Raw genomic sequence first — 12,149 nt, 5'->3', positions numbered from 1 at the left:
GTATTGAACAAAACAGCTCTCCTGTACCAGAGAGAACTATGGGATCCATAGCCTGGATTCTTACCATCACAGGTCATAATGCATTCATGGCAAACACTGCCAGATCCCAGGCTCTAGATGCTATGAAATATATCATTGTTATTTGCATTTTTAAACCTCATGTCCACCCGACCAGCGTGGCCCAGTGGTTGAGTGTTGAAGTATGAACCAGGAGGTCACAGTTTGATTCCCGGTCAGGCCACATGCCCAGGTTGTGGACTTGATCCCCATTGTGGGGTGTGCAAGAGGCAGCTGATCAATGATTCTTTCTCATCCTTGATGTTTCTATCTTTCCCTCTCCCTTCCTCTCTGAAATCAATAAAAATATATTTTAAAAAACACAAAAACCCTCATGTCCACAAAAATTATAATGCATTGAATATCCTGAAAATTACACATTGATTAACAAGTTCCTTGAAAAGATAGCACTCAACTAATATATCTCTGCCCAGAGGTTAAGACTGACTACATTAAATGAAGCAGATCTGCTAGGTTTTGTAACTTTGTGTCAAAATAACTTCAGTGCAGCATTTTAAACAGGAAAGTCTTAGTAAATGTCATTTATTGATTGACTGATATGTCCTAGCCTGAAATGAATAAATGAAAATCTACCTTCCAATAGATGCTTACATCTCTTGTAAGCTGTGCCTTTTATTGGGCATAACAAGGAGAGTTTAGGATTTAGTTTTTCTATGGTTTTATTGATAACCTGTGACTTGCGAACTCTAATTTTTCTATTCTATGAATTTAGGTGGCGTTCACTGTAGGTGGAAGAGGTGCCCTAGTAAAATGCCTTCTTTGAAGGTCTGCTAGTCTCCAGCATATTTATTAATGCTGTAGTTTGTAGCTGATGGGAGATGAAATTTAAAAGACAGTGCAAACAAGAATGTAGGAGGCCTCTTAAAACATCTTGATGCCATTTGCCTTTAAATCTATCAACTGCAACACACAAGGAGCCACATTCTCACATGGTGGTGTGAAGAAAAGAGAGAAGAAAGTACTAGTAGTTATGCCACCAGCTTATGAGACCAAAGGGCTCACACTTAAGCTGAAAACACAAGAAAGGAAAGAGACATAACCAACCAAATCTGTGGCTGAGATAAGAACTGTCTGATGCTTTTACAATACATTCTATTTTATTTTCTATGTTTAATATACCAAAACTATATTAGGGTGGGAAAGAGATTCTAGAGTAAGCCCGGTGTTTCAGACTTGAAGGCCTTGTGGGGCAGTTGGTAAAATCAATGTATGGTTTTGCAGGGTAAGAGGTAATAGAAAAGTACTATGGAGATCCATAGCTGAACTGGAGTGAAATACCACCCCTGAAAGGCATTCAAAGCCAACTAAAAATAAAGTGATGAACAAAAACAGATCTAGAGACAGAGAAGCATCGATCAGACCGTCAGATTTCAGAGGGAAGGTAGGGGAGGGTGGAAATAAGGGGGAGAGGTCAACCAAAGGACTTGTATGCATGCATATAAGCCTAACCAATGGACACAGACACCAGGGGGTGAGGGCATGACTGGGGGGGTGAGGGGGGGGAATTTTGACACATATGTAATACCTTAATCAGTAAATATAAAAAAAGAAAAAATAAAGTGAAATAAATGTTTGCACCAAACCAAACATCTGGGATCTGCATGTCTCTTGAGCTATCATTTTGTAATCCTTAGAATTGACCTTTGACTGGGAAAATAGGAAATTGTAACTTAAAACAAGTCTAAATAAAATAATTTTTATTAAAAGATACTGATTTTAGGAAGATTTTGTTTTTAATTACTCTATTGGTGCCATAGTGTCTCTACTTCTTCTACTTCAAAGTGACAAGTTTCACAGCTGTTTCACTGAGTAGATTATGTTGGGCAACTAAATTTCTTCTTTTCTTCAAATATTGCATGGAGTTCTGAATTTTATTTGCTACATCTAGCAATCTTACTTAAAGGGTCCTTTCCAGAGAAAATATTCACTTTACATTTTCCTCGATTTATTTAAGGATTTGTAAAATGGGTTTATTTTCCTTTTGTTTTATTTTGATGCAGAAAGTACATGGAAATCTTTATTATTGGCCCATTGTGTTACATTTTGTTTTGTTTCACTTTTTATATTTGGAAAATCATCAAAATAAACATTGACTGCTACTTTGAGGAGTGCATTCAAAATTATTAAAACGTCAATAAAGATTTCTGGGGCTTTAGCAGCAGAGATCTTTCAAAAAAGGCCTTAGAAATGGAAGCTAAATTTGTGTGCCTTGCAGACTGGGGAGGAGAGCGGGTAGTGGGAAACAGTTGATGTCATTGTCGTGAAAAAAAACCACAAATTTTATTTTCATTTACAAGATCACTTTAGCATACAAATTTCATGGTGACTACTCCAGCTTCCAAGCCTTAAAATAATCCAAACAGCCATTTCTTCTCAGTTGTATTAATATAAATGCTTCATCAAAGGGCCAAGGGAACTTGGTTGTGTCCTTGGGTTTTATGTTCTGTGATGTGTTATTCTTTCTTTTGGGCTCCATCATTTAACACATCATTTATCTTTCTGGTGCTATGGGCAGCTTATTTGAAGTGCCATTCTTTTCAGCCTAAGGACTTTTTCTTTTATTTGTATTCATTTGAGAGGGGTGGGGGAAGAAGCAGGGGAGAGAAAGTGGGGTCTATTTGTTATTTCATTTATTCATGCATTGGTTGATTCTTGTATGTGCTCTGAACCGGGATTAAACCGGCAACCTTGGCCCATCAGGGCATTGCTCTAACCAATTAGCTACACAGCCAGGGCTTCAGCTTCACATCTTCAATGCAGTGTGATTATACAGCTATTTTCAGACTCTTCTCCATTTTCACCACACTGTGTCCATAATAGTTATGTTGTTCATTTCTGTTAGAGAATCATCCAGCTTCTCTCTGTTGAGGCAAAATGGCTCAGAGCCAAGCAATTAATTCTGACACAGGATCCATGCTTCAGTGACAACTAAGACAGCCTGTGATACTTTGATTGCTAGCAGGGAGCCAACATTTTGGAATACACTCAAGTAGACCTCACAAGGAAGTATCTAATTCAGCAAAAGTGATGATGATCATCACAATACTATAGCAAGTAACAGAAGACCTTTCTTCCCATTGACAAGGTAAAGTTTACATAGAATTATAGTCTATGGGTGTGCTAGGACTCAGTGAACAGCTTGAATTACTGAATGAGATGTCACATATTTCAGGATCTTCTCCTATTATTTGAGATCTGGAAATAACAGTTATGTGGCTTTGCCCTAAATGCCTGGAGTCTCTGTGAAGCTATTGGAAGGTTGCACAATGTCAAAGCCTTGGTGATACTAAGACATGAAACCCAACCAGGCATTAAGAAGATTATATGTGTCAGTGGTTAATATTATGTTTTCTTTTTCTACAGCAAGAAAAACCCAGGCTTCCCGAGCCTTTGGATTATGAAACTATCATTGAAGAACTTGAAAAGACGTATCAGAATGATCCCCTTCGAGATCTCCTCTTCTTCCCCAGTGACGACTTCTCGGTGAGTGTGCTCCTTTCAAGCCATCTAAGTTCAGGATGGCCCGCAAGATGATTAGGGGGTGAGGGGAGTCCAGCCCTCCGTGTGGTCACCTTACATTACAGTCACTGCAGTGGTAGTCCACATCCAGCAATTTCCAGTGCCCAAGAACCTCGTACATTTGGAAGACGGGGGCTAAGTGACAGTGGGTCCAGCGAGTCTTGTATCTCTGCCAACGCATGGGTTTCAAACCACTGTCCTACCTGGCCTACTTCCTCCTTCAGACCATTTCTAACTAAAAGCTTCCAAGCAACTGTAATCAACTGATGACAAAGGTGGGACTCTCTTGGCACAAAAGAGGCAATTCTTAAAAGTCACTCTTAATCTTGGGTGTCTAATAAGGAAATGATAAGGCCTGTGGGCAGAGAAAGATAGGCAGGTGCATCTTCATGAAGGGCTTTGTGATTTTGGATAGGCCCTTTTTAGGACAATGTTCACTGGCACAGAGACTGCTCTTGGAATGGTAAACAGTTTAGAATGAATAAAAATGAAATGTGTTTTGGAGAGAAACACAGTAAAGTTATGAATGCACCCACGTGTCCTAACCAATCCATTTGTGGTCATTTTAAGCATTTAAAAATTGTTAGTGAATATCTAACTATGAAACAGATCTTAATGGGCAGGTGGTAAATTTTCCTTCTTTCTCCTAAAAGAAAGGTACTCTCCAACATCATCAACATGAGCATTTTAAAGCAGATGTAAAGACAGCACTGAAGTCATCCTGTTAGATAACCATTGGACCTCAGAGCTCACATTTCCTCAAACAGTCTCAGACTTCCCTTCCCTCCCCTATTTTGGGGGCATGTCTGGCTTCTGGCTTCTAAAGGTTCATTGTTTTCACCTTCCTCCATGGCTCAATAAAAAAGAAGGTATTATGCAAGTTAACTTTCTATTCCAAGTACAAAGAAGAATGGAAGAAAGGTGATAAATTCGTAGGCAGGAAAAGGAAATTCTCCAATCTTTTTCAGATTTTTAAATGGCTCCCACATTTGACACACTTTAAGAGAAGCTTATCTCATGCAGAGATCTCATTTCCGTGGTGGGACCAGGCCACTGGGTCTTGATCTGCAAACACAGAGTTCACCCACGTTTTATTTTTAATTCCGTATCCTCATTTTCTTTCAGACTGAAGGCAAACTTAACAGCCTTTTTCTGTCAAACAACAACATAGACACAAAAAAATAACACCTCAAAACTTGGAAAACGTTTTCTTCCAGCTCTGTTGTTCAGAAATGTGTCAACAGCTACACCAAATTCCCCCAACTCAAGAAGAGAGTAGATGGCATGAAACATTTTCATTGAATTTGACCTCATTTTTTGGTATCTTTCACACTCACTTAAGGATGATCTGAATATGGTATGACCTTTGCTGTCCTATGTAAACAGAGCACATAATACATACTTTTTTCTTTTCCCGAAGTGATCATTCCAGTAAACACACTGAATTCTTTTATCCAGTGCAGCCAGCCCCATAGGCATCAAAATGAAGGGCAAACACCTGAGCTTTGCCCAAGGGCTTCTCCAACATCTGGCCCTTGTCCATTTCTCAAGGCCATAATCTTCCTCCCCCACCCAACCCTCATCCCTATCAAACACCATCACCCTAATTCCCAACTGGGGTAATATACTAGCACAATTCTGGGTATAACATTCTGTCACCCCTCAGACTCTGTCCTTTCTTTATTCATTCAACAAATGTATAATCCTGAGTGTTAGGCATGAATCTAAGAATGGGGAATCAGCATTGATTAGACAGAAATTACCTTGTTTTAATGGAGCTTACATTTTACTGGGAAGAATAAGGCAAAAAAAGTGAACAAATTAAATTAACAAGATAGTTTGGATAAAGAGCAGTTCCATAAAGAAAATGAGATAGGGCCATGCAATAGAAGCTGACTAGAAGAAGAACTAGATTGGACTGGGGGGTCATGGACAGCACCAATAACAAGGTTGAACTGAGGAGGACCAACCATACTAAAACCTAGGAGGGCAGAAAGGGGTGTTTCAGGCTGAAGGAAGCTGCTACAAAGGCCCTGGAGAGCTCTGAGGTTAAAGAGTGGTGTGGGCGGACAGAGAGGGTGGTCAGAGAGGAGGTCAGGCAAGGGCAAGGTAAGCCTTTGTGCCATCTTCAAATGCAAGTGGCAAGTCACTGGAGTGTTTCAAGGAGAACAAATGACCTGGTGTATGTTATTAGAGCATATAACAGGGTGAAGAGGAACCTGGGAGAACAGTTGGGAGACTAATTGCCAATTAGCAGGTGTTCAAGAGACATCTGATGCTATGGAGTCCCCCTTATCAGAAAATGTCTTCTCAGACAAACAGCTAAATTTTCATTTACATTAAGCACCTGCCAAATAAAAGGATGGTGTCAAATATTGTTACTGCATGAAGTTGCCAGCTTTTTAACAAAATGCAGATGGATAGTTTTTCCTCGTTCCTGCTCTACAGAGTAAGAGTTGACAAACTGTGGCCCATGGGTGGCTTGCTGTCTATTTTTATATGTCATGTGAAGTAAGAATGATTTTCATGTGTGTATTTTTTAACACTAGTCTGTTGTATTTTCTTCATAGAACTGGTTAAATAGTTGAAGGGAACAGGAAGAAGCCTATTTTGTAACTCATAAAAATTATATAAAATTCTGATTTTTGGTACCCATAAATAAGGTTTTACTTAAATACAATCATTCCCTTTTATTCACCTGTTGTCATTGGCTGCTCTCATACTACACCTGCAGACTTCAACAGAGGTGAAGTCATTACAGCAGAGCAGAGGACCTTAAACAATTTACCTGACCCTTTACAGAATCTGCTATACAGATTCCTGATAAAACGAATTGTGTTTATGTGTTGGAGTTTTTCCCTCTTCCTCTATGTGGAATAAAGAGCTTTCCTTACAAACTCTCTGCCTCTGTTTGCCCCATCCTCTGCCTATGTCACATGTCAGGGGTGTTGGTCACCAACAGCAAGCCAGGCTAGAGGATCATTTCCCAGGCTCATCCTTGAGCAATGGTAAGGATTCTGTGGGATGTGTGTGGACAGTCTCCACCCACCCAGTGAGACGTGGTAGTAGATGACCACTCCAATCCTAACGTATCACAGAATGGAAGGAAGGGGAACAGCTCCAGCTCCCCACCCTCCTTCCAGTGGTCTTTAGCCCAGCTGTGTCTCACTGATTGGAGAATTCAGCTCACTTCTGTGTTTCCACATTTCCAAGCACCCACACTGAGAGCAGACATGATTCATTACTTGGTTTGTTTCATCAATATTTATTTAGCACCCACAAGGCACTGAATATAGAGCAACACTTTCTAGACGAGTGAGGCTGACAGGAAAAGCTAAAAAGCCCTGTGGTTAAGACGTATGTGCCCTAATATGGATGAATCGTAAAGTTGGTTAAGAATGCTTATAGTTTAGAAGTATCAAGAATTCCTACATCGTTTCTATCTATCCAAGCTCTTGGCCCAAGCTAACATCAGCATCATCATTTTTGGCCAGGATTCCCAGAAGTGGCCTTTAAAGGGTCTTGCTGCTCCCTTCCCTGCCTTCACTTTAATTTGTTTAAAGAAAGCTTTTATAAATACAAATCAGATAAGCTAGTCCTCTGGGTAAAACTTCCCAGTGGTCTCCCATTGCCTTGAGAGTCCGGTCAAGCTCCTTCTTGTTATTGTCCCAGCAAGCTGGTTCCTAATGATCCCTGTGCCCTTATCTCCTCACCCTGTTTCCCTTGCTCACTACATGGATACCTACCTTCCATTCTTTCTGTTGCCTGAGCTTGCCAAACTCACAGGGCCTTTACCCTCTTTGCGTGCTGGTTCCTGTTTTTCATTCATGTTTCAGTTCAGATGCTCCCTCTCCAAAGACGCATCCCTGACTTCCAGCCTCCATTACCCAACTCCCACACTACATTACCTACCCCATCAGCCTGCTTGCTTCTCTTTGTAGAATGTGTCAATACCTAGAAAAATCTCAGTTTGCTTTGCCATTCCTGGTGTTTCTCGCTGTCAGATGTAGCCTGTACTAGGACGGGATGTCTTTTATCTTGGTCATTGCAAGGCCCCCAGAAACAAGAGTGGCACTTGCACAACACAAGTGGAAAATGGATATTTATTTCAGAAACATGTAGATTATTATTTTAAATATAACTTTATTCCTTTACAAAGCAAACAGCTATTCTGAAAGGATATTGGAGAATAAAGAGAATGAAGTAATGAGGAATAAAATGATCATTAATATACTTTCCTCCTTGGCACCATTCAAAAATCACCTCACAAAAACAGCACTAAGATCATGACCCCCTGTTGCAGAGGCTCATTCCACCTAGGCCAGTGCCTGGCTAATTTCCTCCCTATAACACTTACTGTACTTACGCACATGCTTTTTGTTACTAGGCAAGGGAGAAATCCATTTATAACTGTATTTCAAGTACTCAACACAATGTCTGACTCATGGGCATTCAATTAAGATAGCTGAACATTGAATTAAAATCATCTTCTTCTAGGCTAAGGGACTGAAGTAGCAGCACCTTCCTTTTTCTTGACACTCTAGGTAGAAACGATTTCTCCTGATGCGTGGGTTCTGGGAGCGGGCACGATGATCTGTATGACTTAGAATGATTCACTAGAAATAAGCAGTTTAAGCGCACTCATTAACAGTACATTCAAAAACATGTACTACTTCAATAATTATATTTGCTATTCTTGTTTTTCTCATCTATCTTTTCGAAGCTGGTAGCAATAGAAACTTAAGACCAAAAAAAAAAAGAAGAAAAAGAAAGAACTTAGTCACCAAATTGCGGCTTAGTGAATTAGGCAAGGAGAGTAAGGAAGGCAAACAAAAGCTAAAGGACAGTTTCAAGGACACACTGAATCATATTGTGGAGTGATTCTGCTTAAGGAGAGGCAGATACAAAACAGCAGAACCCAAAGTGAGAAAGCCAGAAATGAGTCTCTTGCTAAGCGAAGGACACCGAGAGCCTGAGGTGGAATCATTTCTGGGAGTTACAAAGTGTAAATAAACAAGAAAGTTTAGCGGTCTGAAAGCTAGCACACCTCACACAGTGGGAAAACGTTTAGAGGTCTGAAAGCTAGCACACCTCACACTGTGGGAAATATATGTCAGTACTGCCCACACCAGTAAAACTCCTCTATTTCAGCTCAGCCTTATGGCCCACCTCTGTGAGCTACGTTGTAACTATCACCGATATAAACAAGGTTATGCTTTTAACCTGGGGAAATGCCATTGCCAAAGTCAAAGGTCTATGCTGCACACCTGAAATAGCCTGTTTAGATAGTTACACCTTCTTCTCAAAACCCTCCTTCCTATCAAATCCCTGATTCATTACAGCATTAGTCTCTCAGGGCTCTTCAGTACATACTGGCATTTTCATTGGCTCACTATTAAGACTGAGTAAATTGTGATTTCTTAGCATACCAATGGCTTGTTCGTTTCATAGTATGTTTTTGGCTATAAAAAGCAACTGGTAATGGGGATTTCCAGACTCAACCACATGGGTCATTTGGTGAGAGGAAGCAGAAAGGTCTTATTTTATTTTTTGAAAGGCAGAAAGGTCATGAGATTGTTGGGTTTGTTTTTCTTGCTTCTCTTACTGAGACACAACCTAACAAGTTATAGGAATCTCAATCTCTTTTAAAAAAATATATATATATTGTATTGATTTCAGAGAGGCAGAGAGACGGAGAGATAGAAACATCAGTGAGGAGAGGGAATCGTTGATCAGCTGCCTCCTGAATGCCCCACAATGAGGATCGAGCCCACAACCCAGACATGGACCCTGACTGGGAATGGAACCATGACCTCCTGGTTCATAGGTCGATGCTCAGCCACTAAGCCACACTGGCTGGGCTCAACCTCTTTTTAAACCTTGGCTTCTGAGCCTAGGTGGCTCCCAGTGTTCATACAAGAATGCTGTAATTGTGATTTAAAAGCTAAGTAATAGTCTTTGTCAAACTAGGTTATTTCTAAGTTATAATAGCTCTCTCATTTATAAGATAATGAAGCTGAGATTTGAAAAGCCTCTTGTTCAAGGATGGAGAGTAACTGTAAAGATGGGAATCAAACATAAGCACCTTGACTTTTATTATTAGAGTTTCTGTCCAAATAGTATTCTGTGGCCAAAAATAAGGTGCACAACTTGAGGGAAATATTAACTCCCCGAATCCCACAGTGAGTGGTGCCATTGGATAATTGGCACTGTATGAAACAGTCTAGACTGTGTATTTCAATTCAGTGAGAACGTGTTGAGACTGCCCTGGGCTACATCATATTAGAAATATATGTCCAAATAAAGATTGGACACTTATAGTCATAGCAGCATTATTCAAATAGCCACAGAGTGAAAACAACCCAAAAGTCCGTCAAATGGTGAATGGATAAACAGTTCCACCTGAAAGGGAATTAAGTACTGACACATGCTAGAGCCTGGATGAAACTTGAAATGTTATGTAAGTGAAAGAAGCCAGTCACAAAAAGCCACATACTGAATGATTCCATTTGCATGAAGTATTCAGAATAGGCAAATTCATGAGACAGAGAGTAGATTAGTAATCATCAAGGGTTGGGAAGAAGGAAGAATGGGAAGTAACTGCTAATGGTATGGGTTTTGAGGGGGGAGTGATGAAACTGTCCTAAAATTAAATATTGATGATGGTTCACAGCCCTGTGGATATACTTAAACCAGAGATAGGGCACTGAACAATCATAAAAATATATTTATACTCTCAAATACTTCATTCTTTAAAATAATTAAACAAAATTTACTGAAGAACATGGCAAAACATTTAATTTATTTTTATAATTTGTCCTCAAAGAAGAGTTAATGTGATTATACTCAAAACAACACACCTGTACAAAGACTGACTTAACTAATCACAGGCAGAACTTTTGGCCCTAAAGATTCTGTAGTTAAGCTGCAGGTGGTAACCATATAGTTCAGAGAAGAGAAGATGGATGTTGCATGAATTAGAGAAGATTTTCAAAAGGAGTTGGCACCTATCCTAAACCTGAGATTAGAAAAGAACAAGGAAAGAAAGGGATTCTCTGAGAGACAGAAGAGCATGGGCAAGGATGGTGCAGGACTGAGCCCCAGATGGAAGAAGGGATGTGAGCAGCCATGCGGGAAGATGCCGTGGCAGGGTGGCTATCTGTGTCAGGGCTGCTTGTGTCTGAGGCTGCTCGTCACAGGGTCATGACAGGGCCATGTCTGCCCGCCTCACAGCCAGCACGTTTCTTCACTGTGCAACCTTGGAGAGATCGGCCCACTGCCGCGAGTCCTTGCCAAGGGGAGGTCCTAGTGCATAAGTATCTGTATACCAGAGCACTGGGTTCTATTCATGCTCACATTTTTCCATAGGTAGAATATTCTATCTTCACCTCCTTAGTGGAGGTGACACATTTTGAAGACTGGGAAATGAATCGCAAAACAGAAGTGAAATGACTTGCTCAGGGGTTTGCCAATCTAAGACTAAAACTTGAATCAGGTCTCCAAACCTCCCTCCTTATATACTTACATCCTGTGACAGAGATGTCCCCATGCTCGCCTTGGCTGGAGGAGGGTGACTGTCCAGTGATGGCCAACTGCTCACTATCTGTGCATCCCCCATGCAGTGTACCTTCAGCAAAACAAAGACACCTTCCCTATAAAGCACAATGAAGGCATTAAAGTGATTTTCTCATTTATTTAAAAATAAAAACAAAATGAAATCACAGCAATACTCTTCTGAATGTGATAAAAAAAATGTTTTTCAAGCAACTAATGTAATATAAGCTCCTGCTTAAAATTGAGGCACTGTCCATGTCTCAGTCTGAGAAATCTGGTGGAGGTCACATTCAGACACTTGCTGGGTTGGGATTGATCGTGACTTTTAGTTAACAGTCCCTGTTGTGAGGACCATTGACTTCTCAAGCTGGGATTGATTGATTACTGCTGACACCAGCATCTCTGTCTTCTTTTTGAACAGCTGGGATCTGCAATGCTGTTACAGGAAGCTGTGCTCAGCCCAGGATAGGATAAGTGGCCTCTTTTTTAGACTTTGACAGTGGCCTTTGGTCAATTGAGAAATGGCCCTGATGTACTTGGAATGAAGTCTTCTGTGGTCATGTTAGCCAGCAGAATGGTGGCTGTGGCAAAGCCACCAAGACAACCCGCTGCAGAGTAGAGGAACCAGAGTGACAGGGCGTAGTCTACGCTGTCTGAATAGTATAGGCCTGAAATGACAAGCAAGCCTGCATGCATTGTTTCATAAATAAAAATGGTAATTTTTATTTCCAAATGCCTAATCTCTGCACAATAGTCCGCTTGTAAAACTACCTTCAGAAGAGGAGCTCGGCTGAGTTCCAGCCCAGTCTCAGATCCATTTTCATGCCATTGAGCTGTACTAATTGTCGACCAGACGGTTTATAAAAGAGAACAGGAAGTCTGCTGTGGCCAAGGCAATTTGTCGTGGTCTGAAAGCATCCAATTCTCAGAAAAGAAATTCTCTGTAACCTTAACAAATATGACTCTGTATAGTTTTCTTTTTTATTTGATAAATTTAT

The 12,149-nt window shown here is 40.5% G+C and overlaps 1 protein-coding gene across 11 annotated transcripts in view; it reads left to right on the top strand.

The window, feature by feature from the left end:
- The window catches only part of DOCK10 (dedicator of cytokinesis 10), a 211,883-nt gene that overhangs the window by 88,349 nt on the left and 111,385 nt on the right, over positions 1-12,149 (top strand). For all 11 annotated transcript variants that reach the window (XM_059703345.1, XM_059703346.1, XM_059703348.1 and 8 more), the window contains exon 2: positions 3,442-3,561. In XM_059703345.1, the coding sequence (XP_059559328.1) occupies positions 3,442-3,561 (120 nt within the window). The remainder of the gene's footprint in view (positions 1-3,441; positions 3,562-12,149) is intronic.

Source organism: Myotis daubentonii, chromosome 7 (assembly GCF_963259705.1).
Source record: "Myotis daubentonii chromosome 7, mMyoDau2.1, whole genome shotgun sequence".
NCBI lineage: Eukaryota > Metazoa > Chordata > Mammalia > Chiroptera > Vespertilionidae > Myotis > Myotis daubentonii.
This window is presented reverse-complemented; position numbering and strand designations above follow the sequence as displayed.